Raw genomic sequence first — 21,373 nt, forward strand, 5'->3', positions numbered from 1 at the left:
CCAATTTTAATATTATTTGGACACTAAAAAAAATGTAATTTTTTTCTTTTTTTTTCTTTTTCCTTCTGTCTCTTTTATCTGAGCCTTTTAATCTTATCCTCTCTTTATTTCGCTTTCTCTATATCATTTTATCCCAATTTTTAGTTTGCACTGTTTGTGAATGAATTGCACTTCCTGGTTTTCACAGCGTGGCTTGCTTCAAGCTGATTGGTTGAGGGGCCTTAGAGATCCTTTCACCACTCATACAGCCCGGGAAAGAACGCTGATGTTATTTGAACTCGCAGTTCAAGGAAGTTGCCACCAAAAAGAACGTGGTAACTTAATGGGTGAATTTAACTCTAATGAGCGGCGACCACTGCATGTTCGCCACTCATAGCAATTTCAGGCGATTGTTTGCACACACTGAAAGTGTTGCTAATGAATAGCAAGTGAATGTCTTTATATAATCACCCAGAACTTATCTGTAAATGCATCTTCATGGCAACCTTGGAGCCCATTATTCTGATGTTATTAAAGAGTTGAGAATTTAATAACCAAGGACTCAGCTCATAAACTTTGGGTGCTTGAAGCTTTTTCTCTATAATTCTATAACGGTAACATGTTTTCAAAATATAGATGTAATTTTGTGCATCATCAATATTATGCTTATTTATAATAACATGAACATTTTCACACAGTGCTAACTACATTTTTAAATAGCTGCAATCAATAATAAATTTATTGTGTTACACTTCTAGAAGTCATAACTGGATGGTTAATTTTTCAACCTCAGTTTAGATCATTAATGGAACTACCAAAGTAGAATATTGTACAGCAAGATTAAACGATTAATCAAAAGTCAAGTACAGTAGACCCAGTAAAAATTTACCTGTCCACCCTTTTCAGGTTTTGCTGAATATTCAAATGTTAAGCATGAAAACTTTCCAAATTCTTTCTTTAATCACTTCAAATTCCCACTTCCAAAGCAAACAAGTCTCCTACAGGATTAGACACTGTTCAAAGTTACAAGTATGCCTCCATGTTTCATTAAAACAAAAATAGAACATTCTGGAAATACACAGCAGGTTAGTTTGTTCATATTTTGAGTGAATCTCTTTGTCAGAAAAAGTTCTGATGAAAGGTTCCACCCTAAATTTGTCTTTTGCTTTCAGATGCTGATTAACCTCCTATGTTATTTCAGCATTTCTATTTTTGTTTCAGAATTTCAGCATTCACTATGTTTGTTAATTTCTCGGTATTTGGTCAGAATTAATGGTTGCAAAGGTCTATTCGTAAAGAATTTACCGGTGATGTAGCAACTCCAGCTTACAACATTGAGCTTCAAATAAGAGTTATAAATTCAAATCCTAGCTTGGATGCACTGTTAAAATAATACGGTTTGTATTTTGGAAAACATGCCAACAAGAAGAGGTTAAGAGGCTGAGTTTATAGTTTCAGAGCTAAACTCGAAAATATCAGCATCATGTGTAGTATATGGTCTAGCGAAGTAAGGTTTGGTAGTTCATAGTGAAGTTACTATATGGAACACCATAGGGTCACTGCATCCTCAGTCTTTAGAAAAGGCAGTGGACAACAGAATCCATCTGAACCAGTTCAGACACAGCAACGAACACCTTGTATTGCACAATCACAGAGTAGTAATCACCAATTGTGAGTATCCTCCCAGCTGAAAAAGTGTAGGGGTGGGGGAGGGATGGAAATTTTGAAGACTGTAGAAACTTTTCTCAATGAAAATGGAATATGAACCCAAATTGTAGCCAAAATACCTCACTGGTGATTCCTTTCACATTTCAGAAATTGATAGCTCAAAAGTGCTACTGGCACAGTGAGTTAGAACAGTTTCAGACAAATGAACAAAAGACTCGAGTCCCCCATCATTGGTGAGATGTTCACTTGCTATTATGTGGGTGCATGGCTAATTATATTTGTGCTGATAAAAATGTTTCCATTGCTTATTGGGTGCATTTTCCCATAATGCAGCAAGACTTTTTTAAAGCAGTGCTCAGCCCCTTTATTAAAGCTGTTGCAGCTGTAAAGTATTCCATTCCACCACGTTGTATTAGGAGCATATCTCTTAAAATGTTTATTTCTGGAGCTCCTCAATGAACTAATGTGTCAGGTCCTTTATAACACTCAACGATACGGTCTAAAGCTTCTTTGATCCAATTCCTGGCCTGTGCCCTATTAGTTGATCTCAACCAGGACAATAGTTTGGATGCTACAATTAATCTCAATGGCAAGGGAGGAAGGAAATATCGGTCACTGGCACCAGCCAGGTAGACTGCAATGCTGTTTTCCAATCCTGTACATTATATGCTTCTGACGTCTATCCAGCAATGACTTCGGGGAAATGCAGAGGTGTGGACATCAGGTGAGAACAAGTTTGCAGCAAGTACCACTTTGTATTGCTGGTGACACAAACAATGCATTGCGATGGTTTGGACAATGATGCACACTAAAAGAATGGAATTCTGCTCCAAATGTTTTTTTAATAATAACACAAGGTAGTTTATTTTCCAGATTTTTTGCTGTGAAGTAAATCTTCCAGTCACTTCCATTTCAATCACATGGTATATTCCCACTTCCATCTGAGTGGAATGACATGTATGAGAGTTTAGTACCACACTCACCAACCTGCCCTACTTAAAGTTTCTTTCTCAAACAAGAAATATCCAAAGAATTGATTTAATCTTAAATTTATTACACAGAATAACACAGAAGAACATGTTTCAAGACAGTACAGAAAATCGGGCAAGCTTTATCAATGGCAACATACTCCTAGGTATCAATTGCCCTGTAGGTAATATATTCCCAGCTACCTGTTTTCCTATAGATCAGTGGTACCCATAGCATGGCCAGGGACCACTCACAGACAAGATTCTTTTTGCCTGTGGCTGTCAGTGGACGTGCTGCTCCATGTGCCTCTTGGGCTTCCAAAGTGGCTGGAAGGTGGGAGAGTGACTGAGCCAGAAGTCAGTGCTTTAGACCTTCCTAATCAAAATGCAAGGGTTTGGGATTTATTCAGTGACCAGTGAGCCATCAGAGGAGCCACAGCTTTGCCTTGTATTGAATTTGAGGCCAATTGTACACTAATTGCTGCTGCCTGGGAATTAAATCTGGGATCTTCTGACTTGTATGGCTTAGTGATACACCGGGTGGGTCCTTTATCCAAGAGCCCATTAGAGTAACAGCTGTATTAAACCTTGAGAGAAGACAGTGGCCTGTTACTATGGGGACTAAGCCTTTCACGTGTCCTACATTTGCAGAACTTAATGAGCTCAGAACTTGTTGCTGATGCTGCTGATTGGGACATGACCGAGCTGCATGTTTTAATCCCAGAAATTTGTTTTTGTTCTAGCCTTATCAATGGAGCTTGTAGTTTTGTTTTATTTTATTTTAAGTCCTCTGGATAAAATTTAGCCATATTTTAGTTTTGTTCCCAAAAGCTTAGTCATATTTTACTACCAGTCATGGAATTTTTTTCAATCAGATTTTGGTTTTATCATAGAATCATATCATAGAATCTTACAGCACAGAAGGAGGCCATTTGGCCCAGCGTGCCTATGCTGGCTCTTTGAAAGAGCTATCCAATTAGTCCCACTCCCTTGCTCTTTCCCTATAGCTTTTTTTGCTTTGTTTTTCTCCTCTGATTTGTTTTTAAGTATCAGCCTTGGCTCAGTGGTAGAACTCTAGCTTCAGAGTCAGAAGATTATGGTTCAAGCACGCAATCTAGGTTGTCACTTCAACACAGTACTGGAGGGGCGCTGCACTGTCGAAGAAGGATGGAAAAGATCCCATGGCACTATTAAAGAAGAGCATGGCTTTTCTCTCTGTTTCTCTCTCTCCCTGTCTCGGAATGCAGTTAGGAAGTAGCGTTACCCTAGATCCATACTGTAAGTGAAAGGACCTGTATTAGTCCTGTAATTTGTTTTTCATGTTCCTGTGCATAAGTATGTGGCACAGACCTGCATCCCATCCCTCAACTGTACAGCTCCCTGACAGTGGCGCTTGAACAGCATTTTGGTAGGGATCGTGGGTTTCAACAAAAGATGACTAAGTAACACTGCTATATATAAAGTTCTCTTCTGTATCCTTTATCACATAGGTATCTGTTGTCCTGTATGCAATGCACTCCTAAGTGCCTGTTATACAATATTTTTCATGTAGTCATATGAAATCATCCACCTTACCTGAAGAATAATTCTTTTTAAGCATATTCCACTGTCAGCTTGGTTTAGTGATAGTATTTTCTCCTCTGAGTCATGAGATTGAGAGTTCAAGCCTCACTCCAGTACTTCAGCACATAATATGGGCTTACACATCAGTGCAGTAGTGAGGGAGTACCACATTTTCGGGTGGTGCCATCGTTCAGATGAGATGTTAAACCGAGGCCCTGTCTGCCTCATCGGGTGGACGTAAAAGATCCCATGACAGTATCTCATTGCCATTTGTAGGACTTTGCTGTGCACAAATTGGTTGCTGCTTTTGTTTTCATAACAGTGACTACACTGTCTAAAGCACTTTGGGATGCACTGAGGAGGTGAAAGGCATTATATAAATACAGGTTCATTCTTTGTAATATAAATTCATGAAATATTCACCCATTTGTAGTTAACTTTATTAGAATGTTCACAGTATGAAGTGTTTGTGTTTTGAAAGCCCCCACAGGGTTGGCATTCACAGGGTTAAAACAGTATTTTGGTAGATGGCATTTTATGATGAAAGGCAAGTTCTTCAAAATGATATAATTGACGTTTCATGAATAGCTGTATCTCTTCCCTGTTACTGCCTTAACCCAAAAACATAACGAGAAAAATATAGCTGCCCTGAGACCAGACAATGATCTTCTGTACAGATTCTTAACATAGTTAGCATTTAATGTAATTTAGTCAGTAGACTTTATTGTTGCCTTCCTGCTGAGTTTCTTGCCTCTGGCTCTGAGCCATGTAGATGATCAAGTTTATACGGCTGCTGTTACCAGGGCAAGAATGATTAATATTAAAAAAAACAGTTTTTGTTTAAGGAGTTGAAGGGTTTGGTCTAAATACTAAAGAAGTTAGAAGGAAGAAAATTTGTTACGTTCTTCAAACTCTCAATTTTATTATAAACTGGGCTGGATTTTCCTCTAGAAATCTGATCCTATTCAGGCAGTGCTCAATTGTTAGTGGGAGGAAAATAGGATGGGGAGACCAGCCACCAAATCCTCGTCCCAAAAACTGCTGCATTGATTTTTCCCCTCCCCTGTTGGTGATGGGCGACTTCAACCACTGCATCCTCACCCCGCTTACATGCAAATGACAGCAGGTGGGCAGGGATTCTGGGACTATTCCCACTGGAGCAGAAAAGGCTAAGAGAAGAACAGTGCATCTTGTAAGGGAAAATTGGATAAATATTTGAAGCTGAAGAAGATCCAGGGCTATGGAAAGCATGCAGTGCAGCGGGATTAGTCCAAAAAATAAAATACTGCAGATGCTGGAAGTTTGAAACAAAAACAGAAAACACTGGAAATATTCAGCAAGTCAAGTAACATCTGTAAAGAAAGGAAGAAAAGTTAACGTTTCAGGTATAATCCTTTGTGAGTTCTGATCAAGGGTGATACATGAACCATTAACTTTTTTTCCTTTCTTTTCAGATGCTACTTGACCTGCTGAGTGTTTCCAGCATTTTCTGTTTTTGTTGCAGTGGGATTAGTTTATGGATTTCTCTAGCAAAGAGCTGACAATGACGAGCCCGGGCCCAATGGTCTCCTTCTGTGCTGTAAACTCCAATGGTTCTTTCAGCTGCTGCAGTAGCACTGGATTCCCTCCTCCCCCTCCTCCCCAAGAGGTGGAATGTCTAAAGAGGGCACGAATAGCACTGGCAGTGCACCAGGAATATTTATTGAAGGTGCATCCAGGAAAACTGGGATAGTTCTCTGTGCAAGTTTGTTGTTTTTTTCTGGTAGTAAATCCATCACTGAGAAAATCTAGCCCACAATATTCTCCCCAAATAATTAACAGGAACCCAAGGATTATCATTTACAAATATCAGTAAGATTGTATAGGTGTTCTAAAAAGAATATTGCCTAAGATATGTATTTTAAAAGTGACAAATGCTGCCTGCTGAAATTCTTTTCGAGATCATTTGATTTTTTAAAAATTGCTTTAACAGGACTTTTTTTAGTCCTTCTAGCTTTCATTTATTAATGATGGCACTATAAAAATTAAAATGATTACATGCAGGAATTGACTCAAGTTTTGAGGAAAAGAAAATGCAATATTTTGAATTTGTTTCATTAAGCAAACCTTTGACGTATTTGAGATTTCAGAGTCTGCCTGACCAAAAATGGTTTTGGTTGTTTCAGATAATGTTTGAGTTTCCCAGACTGCATTACGTTTTCACTTGCATCTCCATTAAAAGCTGCAAGTGCTCTGTATGTTCCCAAACTACAAGTTGGGTTCTTGCTAATCAGGAAAACTGAAGAAAATGTTCTATACTTCCTCGTAGGAAGTTGCCACATTTTGCATAACAGTATTTCTTGCACTCTTGTTTCCTTGACTATAATGCTATTGTTGTGCCAAAATCCCTCAGCAGAGTACAAACAAAACACAAACTTTTCACTAATTAATGAAGAACAAATAATTGAGAAATGTTATAAAATTTGCATTCATATTTTATTTCACCATTGCACCATTGAGTATTATTTTATTGATGTTGTCGTGCTACACAATATCCATGGGATGCCAAGTTATAGATACCAGTTTAAAGTCAAGTCTGGTTTACCACTGGTGCCAAAGTAGTCTCAGGCTGTTAGTTTAAGTGAGAAAAATTGCTAATGTTATGTGCTCAGCACCACATTAATTTCCAGTGCCAGTGCAAATGCAGGTAAATTATAAATACTGGTATGAAATTAGTATTCTAAACGTATCAGTCAACACTTAGCTCAGTACAGGTTTCATACTGATGTAACTTTACAGGTATAAGCAGGGTGCGCAGAGTGACATTTTCACTGTCTGACCCTGTGGGCCAATAAGCCAATCCAGATTTAGAACTGCTGTGGTTTCTAATCTTTATGGCCTAACATCATTTAGGCCATGCCCCTTCAGCACTCCTAACTTGTTGAATACGATACTGTGCCTGGGCAGAGCTCCAGGAACCATCTGAGGACAGTTCAGTTTTACACAGTTTTGATTAGTTTTTAAAGTTACAGTTTGAAAACTTTAGTGATATTATGCTGTAGTTGTGCTACAATTTTGGTACTAGCACTACATGGAAACTTTCATTGTGCTGGCTTCAAAAGTGCAATAGAATACTGCCAGTGCAAGATTGGTCAATCCCAACAGTATTGATGCAATTGTGACTACCTCCAAAAGATGGAGTTGCATCAGTTTAACTTACTGTTTACAGTATAACTTCAGCTGGAGCAAATCCCGGGATAGATTTTCCTCAACGGCCCGGTCACTGCTGGAAGTGGCCTCTGAACAGGCAGCTAGGGTGCCTCCAATATGTAAATACACCCCCAGAAAAGTATTGCATGAAATAAATGTGACAATAGTGTAGTCGTTATGGTTCTGGACTAGGGTCGTGAGCTCAGATCCCACTGTGGCAAGTTATAGAACTGAATTCAATAAACCTGCTTAATAAAAAAAATCACCATAAAATAATGTCCTTCAGGTAAAAGACCTGGCCTGGCCTGGCCTGCATGTAACACTAGTTCCACACATCAGGTTGACTCTTAAGTGGCCTAGTAAGTCACTTGGTTGTGTAGGCAGCTGACCACCGCCTCAGGGCTATTAGGTATGGGAAATAAACACATTCTAGTCAACATCATGGGAAATGTAAAAAAAACTATGCATGTGTACTAAAGATATGAAAAACACAGTTGCTGAAAATCTGAAATAAAAATGTAAACTGCTGGAATAGCACCACAGATTGGTTCATCATCTGAAAGAGAAAGATAGGTTCATCCTTCATCAAAACTGAATGCTGCAGAGTCTGTTAGAACATCATTGGAACTATTTTATATGCCTACACTCTCTGATATCCAATAATAAAGATCACTTTTTATAAAGTGTAATATTAAACTTGTCATTGCTTTGACACTCTTGTATTTGGTTAATGTGGATATGTTCAGTCATTCTTGCAAGTAGGAAAGTTAATTTTGTTGACTGTTTTAAATCTTGTCTGCCTGTGACTGGCCTAAACCAAGGTGCTGCAAGTTTGTTACGGCGAAAATTAATTGTTAGGCACAAAAAAAGCATTGTTGTGTAAAGGAAAAAAATTGTTTCTCTAGGGGCCAGCTGTGAAGAAGTGAAAATAAAGAGCCCTGGTCGTGTAAAGACGGTTTCATATGTTGATCCCTACTGTGTGCTTTGTGACCAATGCTTTTGTATGTTCCATCTGTCAGGCCATCTGCCTCCAGCCTTCATTTCTTTATCCATCTTTCTGTTTTTCAGGTCCATACGTTCAGAGGTCCTCACTGGTGTGAATTCTGTGCCAACTTTATGTGGGGCCTGATTGCTCAGGGAGTGAGGTGTTCAGGTACAGTCTGATTTTGTTTTGTGTATTTTTGGCTATACTTTTTAAGCCCCATATAAAAACACTTGTCTGTCATTAAATATAGCTTTGCAAAGCAGTGGACCTTGTTAACTCCAATGAAAATGTTCAAATAATTGTCATTGATTTAAGTAGAAATTCGCAGTACGTATTTCTAAGGAGGAAAGATGAAACCAGATTTGGGTGTGGTACATAAAGTATATACTGGAAAATTGCTACTCCCACAAAGGTGTATGTATTATAATCAGTTACTGGCAGTGCTTTTAAGTAAGCTGGACACTCCTCAAACATCTAAATATACCTGGTAGTGCCCAGAATAATAATACAAATAACTGATTTTTTATTTTATGGGCAACAATGTAGAAACAATTAAAATGTTTTAAGCTTCCTGTTTCAGATAGCTATGATTTATATTCTGTGTTTAATCAAACAAGCCTGAGGCCCTTTCTGTGTCTGTTATCTTGTTCTTTTTTTCAGAGTTATAAAGACTCTATGGCAACATTTTATTTGTTATGACCTGCCCATCTCAATGTGCTTTTCAATATTTACTACCTCTTGGGTGTAACCACATTCATTTCAATTTAAACTATTCTGTGCTGCTGTAAGAGTTAACCCCTTGTTAATCCAATCTATAGCTAAAAGAGCAAGTATACTCACCAGATATAATGTGTTACTGGCGTGACTAGTAACAGTGTGACTAGTTACCTGGATTGTTGGACAATTTGAGGCCCATGGGTCAAGCATAGTTGTTGGATCATTTCACCCGACCATCAATGCAAATCTACTGACCTATTTCAACAAGATTAGAGATGTCCAAATGTAGATTGAACACTCTTCACTCTCTGTACACTTGTAAGTTATGAGACATATAGTACAGAAGTCTCTTGTTTCTTCAGGTTTTTTTTATGTCTTAACCTTCCTCATTAGAAGTACAGATTTAATTAAAATGAATGAAGTGGATCTTGATCTACAACAATGTAACATGAGGTCACCCTTAATGAACGACTACACATTTTGTTTTAATAGACAAATGTATCATTCTCAGTTCATACATAGGAGCATGAATAATCTGCGTCATATAGTCAGTGCTCAGTATACTGAAAGAGACAACACTGATCTAATTGATGGCTGACAAATGCTGCACAGACAGTATTTCAGAATGCCGTAGACTAGAACAGACCAGTTTCCTCTGAGGGCTCAGTGAATTTATCTAGAGAATAGCTCAGCCATTTTGGACAAGCTGGTTCAAAATCATCCCGGCCTGTGCTAGTTAGTTGATCTCAGCCAAGGCAGTTGTAGGTGCACATTTTGCCTCGATACACCTGGCCTAACAAAGAAAAAATTACCCGTGTTCTTGATCCTGAGAATGTACATGTGAACTTTAACTAAGGACAGTATTAGGCTCAGCAGTGATGTCCCCCACAGTTGAATTTCACTCACTGTCAAGCTCAAAAACGAATAGTGCCTGCTTGATGAAGATACCATCGGGCAACCAGTGCTACAGCAAGGGATCAGTGTCTACAGGAGAGGAGTGGAGTAAATTGATGAGGATAACAAAATAGCACAGATGAAAGTAGCATGTATCAACAATTTTGAAAATGTGAATAATACGACGACATTAAAGATATTGGTTTAAATCAAATTTAAGAGTGTATTACAAGGAAGTAACTGAGGGGTGAAGTAACTAGCTTATCAACACATCAACCCTAAGATTGCTTCATTGGAATGCAATTCAAATTCTCTGTAATTTATACAAATAGAGTGACTTTTTATCTTTTCAGTGTTCAGTTTATAATTCTTCTAATTTGGTGGGAGAGGGCCTATTGTAGTGTACAGCAACGCAAGCTGTCACGTGCTGTTAGAATTTATTTTACTGTTTGACGCAAGGGAATGTCGCAACCTCTATACGTTATACCCCAAATAGTACTAAGATAGTACGTCACTGCATAGTCAGTGGATGATGCAAAACTGAAGTCTTAATAGTTCACATCAAAGATCATCCTTTTAACAGTTTTTCCTGAATGTTATTTCATCAGTGACATCTTGTGAATTTGTACCCAGTTCAAGGACATCACTGTTTTCCCTGAAGTTAGTGCCACGGTCCTGATAGCCGTGATTTCACACATTATTCGACTTCTAAAATATCACCTGCAACCTGTGTTAAAGTAAACCTCGACAGTAAGGTCAGACATGACTAACTACTCATTTTATTACTGTTTAAATTCAGCCACAAAACAAAACAAAACAAACCAAGGTAACTAAGAAATGCAAATATGTCAACAGCAATTGTTTTGACACTGAACATGTTGCCACACATAAACAGGTGTTTGAAACATAATTGAAGTTTAATACAAAGAAGTACTAAGTGTTGCTATGCAATCACAGAGGACCAATAACTGGTTTTATCTGATGTTTCTGCTTAAAAGGTTTTGTAATGTCATCCAACTATCTTGTACACAGTTATGTAGATGATATTCCTGTGTTTAGTAATTCTCATAGCTTTTGACTTTTTTTCTGTGAGAAAAATTAGCTTCAAAAGGAGAAAAGAACCATTTTATTATTGTACTTTTTGAGAGGGGATTACTTTGAATATTATCTTATTAATTGACCACAACTACCTTAAAATAATCTTTAAACTCATATTATATTTTTATAGACTATTTTCTTTCTCAACAGTTTAACACCAATTTCCATAAGTGGACTTTGCTCCTTCTGATCCAGAAACTGTACTTTTAGAATAATCTGACCTTGCAGATTTGTTTGACCAAAGGATTAAAAATGACCCTATTTTTGATCATCTGTTTATTGGATTAAAAGTAGTTTTATGTGGTGCTACTACAGTTAATTTGGAATGACAGATATCAAACTCAGATCAGATTTTTTTATGATCAAGCAACTAATATAACTATTTATAATTAAATAAAAATATGAAATATAAAAATCCAGCAAAATAAATATATTAAAATATTGCTTTGGATGATCTTGCCTTGAATATACAAATAAAAATATATTATGCAAAAGTGGAGCTCAACAGGATTCACAGGACCCAATCAGAAGGAAACTATATTCACTAACCTCCAAACCCCATTAACAAGTTTCTAGACATATGGATCTACTGGCTACAGCATAACCAGACATTGGCAATGGAATTAACTTGTTCAGGTTACAGGAAACACCTGCAATTTACATTGATGCACTCACGAGCAATTTGAATCAGTGAACTAAACTGATACAGGTTGAAAGACCACTTTATACATTAAAATTGAGGAAGTTAACTCCTTCACTCTCGAGATCAAAAGCCATCATCTGAATTATAATTATAATGGAATGTGGAAAGTCCACACATTTGTGACGCTGACAACTTTTTCCACTTTCAGTCTGAACCAAATATCTTAATGGGTCATAAAAGAAAGCTATTGGCTATTTGTTATTTTAAGAGTAAGGTACGTTTTGATAAAAAATCTTGTTTAGGATTCTAACCAAAACATGAAGGCGAGCAGAAGTGCATTATGTGTGGTACTGTCTAATTCAGAACTCCAATGTTTGATTCCAACAAGTCGAACAAGTTTTTTTTTGGATCTTATTATGTAAGTACACTAAAAACAATAGAGGGAGTAGCCTAAAAACTATATCCATATCCTTTGAAATAGAGAACTGACACAAATGTATAAAAAGCTAATAACAAAAATAACACTATTTTATATTGCCCCCTTCTAGAGGGCAGCAGAAGAATGTCACTCAGTTAAGGGGGTGGGGGAGGGGGGTAGGTTAGAGAAGTTAATGCCTTCCTTCGTTGGGGAAGAGCAGGTGATGAGAAAAACTTGATGTGGCCATTTAGAGTAGTGAAAAAGGAAAATATTGCTGGAAGGATACAAGTGTAGAAATTTTGCTTAATTGGAGGGGGAGCAGAACGAATATCTTGCTCATCTGGGTTGGGGCTGTTAGCAGAAACATCTTGCTTATGGGAGGGAGGGGGAACACCAAAAGATTACTCAGTTCATTGGTTTGGGGGGGACGGGACTGGTATTGTAATATGCAGTTACCTGTGCCTCGCTGAATGGTTCACAATTATGTGAGAGCCATGATCGGAACACAGATTTTTCATAAGATTATGTTGAATGAGAAATAATTCACTTTTTGATTTCCATGAAATTGCACTTTTTTATGCCTAAATCTACATTTTTGATGGTAACTGTTGAGTATTAGCCCATCTGCCCAAGGTAGTAAAGAGGATGGAGGGCAATTTTGGTTTTGGAAATGAGGATACAGCACTCTGCGTGGTGGCCAGACAGAGAGAGATTGGGCAGGGTGCCATGGAATTTAGGGTTACTATTGTTAACAAAATGCACTTTTTCTAAAAAAAAATGAACAGCTTTTATTTGGGGCACCAATTCTGATATTGCGCTACTGAAGGGGCTCAGGAGAGGGCTAATAGAAGCCAGCAGCCAGTGTCAGCAGAAGCCTGCAGAAAGGCTAGTTATTTTTCATTTTTACAGGGAGAGGGGTTATAGGACATTGCATGATTGTACAAAAGAAAAAAAATGAAATATAATTCTACAGAAGTTATGAGGAACATGCAAAAACTTATAATAAAACTGATAATCTGCAGAGAACACAAGATAGTGGATGGGGAGTTTTGAGTTTTTTCAGTATAGGACTGTATGAACATTTTTGCGGACGAGGCACATAACCACCCGGTGGCCAGATTGTACAATTACAGCGTGACATGTTTACATAGAAAAAACCCATAATAAAGACGGATCTAGGAATTCATAATGCGAAGAAGTTAATACAAAACGTGTGACAAGAATGTGGCACCTGGAAGTCAAGTTTTGCAAACAGGAAGTGCGTGCAGACATGATTTTTAATAGGAAATAGAAAGATAAACGTGGGAGATAATATCAAATATTGCTGATACACAATTAGTAATACATCTATTATTTATATGCCAGATACGACATGCAAATTATGTTCAATAATTTTTACACATAGGAAAAAAAAATCAATTTTTTCACTACACACATTAAATATATAAACACATTTTACAGTACAGTTTATATATTTCATATTTTACTGTTATTTCCTTTTTTCAAAACTCTGATTATAGAAATGCCTTCTTGTAGACAGATTCATCACCACTTTCCAATTGCTTTCGTTTATTATAATTTCTGTATAGCTCCACAGTGAAACCACATTCTCGATTTATATTATCTTTATCAAACAACATATCGTCTAACTTCCCATGAGCATCATCAGAGGCTTTCTGTATAAATATCCCTGACTGTATCTGCTCCCTATCCCCTGCTGCACTCTGCCTCTGGCCTCACTCTTTTTATGGCTCTGGCCCTGGCCCACCTGCCAGCAGCCCCACTGCAGCACCTGGTCTCCCTGCACCTTCTGGTGGGTGAAATTACAGAATGACAAGTTTACTTACGCAGTTTTCCTTATAACTGGAAATAGGAACTTGTAAAGTAAAATGGTTGACAGGAAGTGCATTCAGACCTAAGATTTTTCACACATTATAGATGATGTGCATGTCAAAAACTCTATATTTAATTGGACTGGATGCAGGTTTCTTGTCTACTCATGCTCCCGTAGTTTGCAATGGGTGTACGTCAGTGGATGCGTTTAAGGCACATGGGATCTAAATAAATAATACTTCATCGAAGTACAGTATTTTTGTGACTTATTCTTTTGTTGAATGAATGCTCATGGCCAAAATCTAGTACATGAAAGCCCTGGAATGTATTGTATGGCTGAGCTCTGGTTCCACATTACCAGAAACCAGCTGAGGGAAGAAAGCTGCAAGGTGAGGGGGTAGGGTGTGGGACTGACATGGGGATCCAGGCTGCAGCCTCACTCATTGTATCTGTTGCACTTGAGGCCTGGTGGCAGCTCTATTCACAGGTTCCCTCTACACTTCTCCATGCCCCCATACTAGGAATTGTCAGTTTTTGTTGAAGCAGAAAAAAGAACAGCACTGATGTTGGAGTTACTGTAATGTAGTCGCTTGGTCCCAATTTGGATCCAGTAGAAATTTAGCATAAAGGTAACTGCCAGTATATAAGCTGTAGCCTATGCTGCTGTTGTGTTTAACCTGTTTTCCTTCTTCCTCAAATGTTGTAGATGATTGTTCTCTATATAGGTGTGTAGCCCTAGTCATAAAAATGCAGTATACAATTATTGATTTGGATTTCCATTCCTATTCACACTATGTATTGAAGTTTCAACCCAAGCATCACTATTTTTTGGCAAATTCCAGTGTCCGAGGAAGTGAATGCACTTATCAGGATTGCGTAATTAATCATTTGTCCCTATTTTTATTTAATGCTGTTTATGTTTTTCATAAGGCATATTCTTGTCAAACAGCCCACAGAACTGCTTTCCATGCCAAGTGAAACTCACCTGAAATGAAAGTTTTTACTGTATAAACAAGTGAAACTTGAAAATTGGGGATTGTCCACAGTTGACATGAGCCAAAAAAATGTTAACGTACCGCAGTTTCTCAGTAATATGTCATAGATCAATGGTTAGCAACAAAACACAATGCAAATTTCTGAATTCTTTCTCTTTCTACTCCCCTTTGTTATTTTTAGAATACTTCATTTTTTGCACTAACTCACGAAGGAGGCATTAATAAAGCTACTTTTCCTAATGTGGAAATAACTGCAGTAAAATCTGATGTATAAATCGCAACTCACATATATGTTACAACCCTATTTTACAATTGTCTTTTCAGTTTCAAAAGTTGCCTTTAAATTGTACTGGATTGCAGTGCACCCTTGTGTATCACTGCTGGCAGGTCCGGGGAAATTCCTGGACTGGCAATTGTATTTTATTTTAATTTCCAACTTGTGCTGTAACAAACACTAAAATTACAGTAAAGAGCTACTTGTATATCAACAGTTTGTTTTTACTGGAATACTAATCCTTAACTACAAAAATAATTGCTTGAAACACAATTTTAAATAAAAGTGAAAAGAACTTAGACACTTCTTGCCTTGTCTTCCCTTCTCCCCATTTACTCCACTTTCCTTACTACTTTCTTTTCCCTCCATGCTCTCCCACCATTCATTTTAAGGTCGGGAGCAACTTACACAAAGTTGGTCTGACAAGAGCAGGTCAATATTGAATGTATAATTTGCTGGTATGCGATCTGTATGGTGAAACAAGAACTTCTGAGCTCCATTTTAAAACTTAGCAGAAGTATACACTTTGTGTTTGATATTGCAAAAATTGTGCTTCTGGGCCACATGACAAAAGGGCCGTGTAATTATACTTATGTTGATTTTTGTTCCAGACTGCGGGCTGAATGTACATAAGCAGTGTTCAAAATTTGTACCCAATGACTGTCAGCCTGACCTGAAGAGAATCAAGAAGGTGTACAGTTGTGACTTGACCACGCTGGTAAAAGCGCACAATACACAGAGACCCATGGTGGTGGATATGTGTATTCGAGAGATCGAAGCACGAGGTTTGGGCTGCTCTTCATAATGCTGTAAAATATCATTTTGGTTTAGTGTTTGCTTGTTTATATGCACCCAGTTTTTCTTTATGGCTGCCTTGCATTTACCAGTGGAGAGGTTCTGATATATTTTAACAGATGCTAACTAGACATGTTTTCTTTAATTTTAACATTTCAGAGAGTCATATAACCACACTGCATCATATTAATGGAAAACATAAATGGGAATGATGGTATGGGAAAAAAGTAAATAAAGTGACTCTGTGACACCCATAAATTATGCACCTTAATTTGTTGGATTATTTCTTGCAACCATTGTGCCCTGGCATATATCCTCTCTCTAATAAGCATGATGATCATGATTTTGAGATTAAGGTGCTTCAGGTTACTCAGGTAACCACTGATGTTTTATAAATCTTTCATTTCCTATTTTTCTTCAGCTTGTTTGAAAAAGTAGCAGTCCACAATGCATACTGGACATACAGTTTGCCTGTAATCTGCAGCCTATTTCACTGTAAACCCGCAGAAATTATGTTACAAATATCCTTAATACCTTTCTGTGTATGTTACACTGCATTGCTTTCAGTTTGGAGTTTATCTCAAACCTGAAAAGGGCACTATCTCAAAAATTTATCAAAAACAAGGGATTACCTTTTTGTTACCATTCTTCCTATCATTTTACAACACTACAGGCACTATTTAAATGCAGGTTGCTGTTCTTAGGAAAAGGTCAAAGATAGCTTAGAAGGGCTTTTTAGATGGTTATAACTGAGACTGATGGCATAGTACAGATTTTAGAATCCTAATGCAGAGATCATCTGTCCAAAATCTCCAGCATCCTATCTCTAATAGAGGAAATATGCTGCATTAAATTGAATATTTTACAAAAACCATTTTGTAATATTTTACATATGTAAAGATGAATCTGACTAAATAACACAGGAACAATTAAAAACCATTACGCATTATGATGAACAGTCTGCCCGTTAGATGTATATAATTTCCAGCAGATGCCTCTTATGTTTTCTGTTTATGCCATTGGTATTTTATCAGTAGATCAAAAGATAGGAATAAAAGTGAGACAAACATGCAGCAGATCAAACTTATGTGGTACAAGGTTATATCAAAATATTATCTCTTCAAAGCAAAAAAAAACTATTGGTGTTCTCATTGTCATGGCTGTACCTGCAGTGACCATCAGGTTGCAGATTTTCTGTTGCTGTTGGGTGCAAGGAGGATGTTTGTTTAGTATATGATTTCCAAAATGTATGGGTGAAGAGATGACACTTAAATCTTAAACAGTGAGTGTACTGTATTACACCCATATATGGAATGAAAATATTTCAGTGAAAGTTAAATCTCATGAGTATTGTAGGCTTACTGATGCACTCAGTGGCATAATACCTTATTTTCTAATGTGAAGTACATTTTTTTTTCTGTTTTAAAATGAATACACAGAGGAGAAAATAACAGACTCCTGTAAATGTTTCAATTTCAGTGGATGGAAAGGGGAATTATGTAGGCCCTTATTTTCCCCATTAATACCAGTAAGGGTATTAATGGACATTTATACTTTTTCCTGCATGGAGTAGGATGATGGGTTCTGGATACTTGTATTCCCAACATGAGATTATTCATGGGTGTGCTCTGAAAATTTTATTTTAAACTTCATTAACTATCACCCCCACCATACATACTGCAATTAGTAAAATAACCATTTTCTACTTGTTCAATAGGTTTGAAATCCGAGGGGCTTTACAGAGTCTCTGGATTTACTGAGCACATTGAAGATGTTAAAATGGCTTTTGACCGAGGTGAGTAGGTGCAACACTTTATTTTATCTTTTAACTATAATATAAAACAAAATATGCATTTGAAATAATCAGTTCTTGTGAGTTTTCCTGTCAGGACAATAGTGCAGTTCTAATATAACGGACTGCTATTTCACAATTTGTCTTGATGTGGAGATGCCGGTGATGGACTGGGGTTGACAATTGTAAACAATTTTACAACACCAAGTTATAGTCCAGCAATTTTATTTTAAATTCACAAGCTTTCGGAGATTTTCTCCTTCCTCAGGCAAATGTTTCAAGATCTCCTTGAAGGCTTCAAGGAGATCTTGAAACATTTGCCTGAGGAAGGAGAAAATCTCCGAAAGCTTGTGAATTTAAAATAAAATTGCTGGACTATAACTTGGTGTTGTAAAATTGTTTACAATTTGTCTTGGGGAAGATTTCCTCTGACATTTGTCGTAAAATCATAAACTTGAGTATAAAAATTGCATTTATGATTTGCATTGTACACTTTAGTTTACATCTCCTGGAATATTTCGTCTGTTTGATATTTTTAGTGAAACTGTAAACACACATGCAAGAAACGCATTTAAGCAGTGGAAACCTCGCCCCACCCATTCCCTTATGGTTAAAGGTCATGTGTACACTAATATAATTGGGGGAATGAAATACATGTACAAAAGATACACTTAAGCATTTGAATTCAGAATTGTTCACAGATGAGGGTATGTGGTATGTTTAATAACATGGTATATAGAATTTAGGTCATTTTGTTTAATCATTTGTTAGGATATTTAAGCTGTAGCTTTGGAATTCTTGGACAATGACAATTTCTGGCTGCTTTGTACATAAATTGTAGAAAGGGACATCAGCAAAGGTCTTTTGATTGCGAAGATATTACAGAGTTCCCACAAGCAATATCTGTGAAATAAGTTCTGTTGATAGAACTTTGACACACACAACTTTGATTTTTTTCAATTAAAAACACACGGCCGTGAAACACATGCTGCATTTCAAAGGTGCATGTTTCCAGTATGATTTTAATTACATAGGATTAATTTGATCTGCACTTCGCAATGTTTGAAGTCTCATGTGGGGTATGAATGATTTGCCATTCTATGCACATAAAAGAGAAACAATGAAACATTTGCAGAACATTTCTCCTCTTGACTGGGGTGGGGGTCATTTTAAACTGTCTCCTGCAGGCTGCAGTGGTGTAGTAGGACGAGGGTTTCCCTATGTGATTCTCCACATGGCTAGTTTGCGGTCTCAGAGGGGCTGTCAGGGAGAAATGCAAGGGTGCAGCCTGTCTTTCCTCACAATCAGTCAAGGAATGGTATATAACACAGGACAACCTGAGGAAGATGAGAACAATCCAGTCAGGGAGCTGCCAGCCTGGGAGCCATCTTCCTTAATTCAAGGAAAGATTGCTTTTTCCCACTTACCAAATTATCCTTATACAAATCCTATAGAAATGTATGATTTTTAAGTTGTCAGAGCCTGAATTTTTTATAAAATTGTCATTTTCAATACAGAACAGATTAAAAATGATAGATTTTCTGATAAGAATGGTTAGTCAAACCCTTTAACAAAGTTTCCTGCTTTGTATACCAGACAAGGAGCAGCTGTTCTTTTGTCAGTAAATAGTCTTGAAATTTGTAAGCAACAAACCTGATTGAACCACTGGCTTGCATACATTTGAGAGAATAGATTACAACAAAATCCATAGTAAAATATTTATTCTTCCCACAAAATACAAAAAATTGACTTGTTAGAAGTTCAACACACTTTATGTACTGGGTTTTTGCAATAGTACAGTATAGTTTGACCAGGATGTTGTCAATAACTATGTGAACAAATGTTTGAGGAAATGATTTTGAGTATGTATTTCTCACACTTGCAGAGCTGGAGCACTCAAATTGGGCAATGGGTTCTAACATTAAATTACAAGGACATTAGAGGCAAATGTTCATACTTAGACTAATTTACCCTGAAGCCTCATCCTTGCTATGAGATATTTGTGTCTCTGGATTAGAGACAAATGAAGCAGGGCTGTGACTGTGTTTATCCATCTTTGTGAAGATCTGCAGGAGTGGTAAACTCTGGCAGCTAGCTTACATTCTATGTAAGCTTGGGTAGCCATTCCTTCCTTTTTCAATTTACTTTTGCTGTCTTCTTTCCAGATGGTGACAAAGCTGACATCTCTGCCAGTACATATGCAGACATCAACATCATTGCTGGTGCTCTTAAGCTGTATTTTAGGGATTTGCCTATTCCTGTCATCACCTATGATTCATATCAAAAATTCATTGAAGCAGCCAGTAAGTATCATCTGAATTTCGAGACCCTGTGTAACTCCCAATAGGGAAAGCATTTGAATTGGTGAATAATGGACAAGACCATGAGAGTAGGGCTACTCAGTAATAATGCTAATTCAGTTATTGCTTGCAGATTGCATTTTTAAAAATTATTTTCTAGTAATATTGTGGACAAATAAGCAGTTTGACTTCTCTCTCTCACCAATTTTATCACCTCACCTCCCCTGTAAGCTTTGATTCCTTGGTGGGGTTTGATTCTGCAGTCAACAGATGCTGTGTGGTACCTCACATGGCCATCTGCCACACCTGAGACTAAACAGTGAGTGTGGAGGGGCATCACATCTTAGCTAGACCCTGTCCTCGCTGGATGTGCACACAGCAGCAGGAACTCTGGTCATTTTTCCCATCTCTAATACAGGGATGTGGGACAAGATTGAGTTTGCCTGTCATACCTTCAGCTGTCAAATAGCCTAACAATACTGACAAGGCTGATGCATGAATATTGGCTATTTGAGTGAGGTAACTGAGGGCACTGGCACCCTTGAAACTGTACCCTAGCATGCAGTCAGCATTTTCAGGAGGGTGGGAAAAGGGAGGCTTATATTCAATAAGGGTGGGGGAAAAAGCAAAAATGCAAGTAAACTTGAAGAAATTTTAGGGCATATTGGTGTAATGTTAGGAATTCATTAGAGAGCCAGTATTTCTGAAGTTCCGTTCTAAGGAAGAAAAACAAATGGATGTGAATTAATGTCTCTATTTTACGAGTATTTGTTTTTATTTAGAAATTACTAACCCAGATGACAGGCTGGAGGCCATCCATGAAGCCTTAATGTTACTGCCTCCTGCACATTATGAGACACTGCGGTACTTGATGACTCATCTGAAAAAGTAAGCTCCTGTTTTATACTTGAGTAGATGATTTGTACATTCAGCTGAAAAGTTTTAATCATTTCATAATGCACAGAGAAAATGTCAGTATACTTAAATTATGATAATTCTTTGGGTAAAAATATCAATATTTAAATAAGTAAAGATCTTCATAATTTACATGACTGGTCCATAATCTTAAGACAGTTTTACATTGCAGTAAACTCTCGATACATGAGTCCTGCTCAGTTGATTGCTCAACCAAAAGGAAATCTCTTGGCCCATGTAAACACAATGTTAAGAGAGACCCAACTTTTCTTGGATCTCCAGATTTGTCTTTATTCTTTGTAAACACGTGAACCAATTTAGCATATCAGTATATGTACATTTCAGTG

The 21,373-nt window shown here is 37.4% G+C and overlaps 1 protein-coding gene across 3 annotated transcripts in view; it reads left to right on the forward strand.

Moving 5' to 3' along the window:
- The window catches only part of chn2 (chimerin 2), a 255,588-nt gene that overhangs the window by 228,779 nt on the left and 5,436 nt on the right, over window positions 1-21,373 (forward strand). For all 3 annotated transcript variants that reach the window (XM_068002561.1, XM_068002552.1, XM_068002571.1), the window contains exons 8-12: window positions 8,436-8,520; window positions 15,836-16,009; window positions 17,737-17,814; window positions 19,977-20,114; window positions 20,894-20,999. In XM_068002561.1, coding sequence (XP_067858662.1) covers window positions 8,436-8,520; window positions 15,836-16,009; window positions 17,737-17,814; window positions 19,977-20,114; window positions 20,894-20,999 — 581 coding nt within the window. The remainder of the gene's footprint in view (window positions 1-8,435; window positions 8,521-15,835; window positions 16,010-17,736; window positions 17,815-19,976; window positions 20,115-20,893; window positions 21,000-21,373) is intronic.

This window comes from Heptranchias perlo, chromosome 2 (genome assembly GCF_035084215.1).
Source record: "Heptranchias perlo isolate sHepPer1 chromosome 2, sHepPer1.hap1, whole genome shotgun sequence".
NCBI classification, from domain to species: domain Eukaryota; kingdom Metazoa; phylum Chordata; class Chondrichthyes; order Hexanchiformes; family Hexanchidae; genus Heptranchias; species Heptranchias perlo.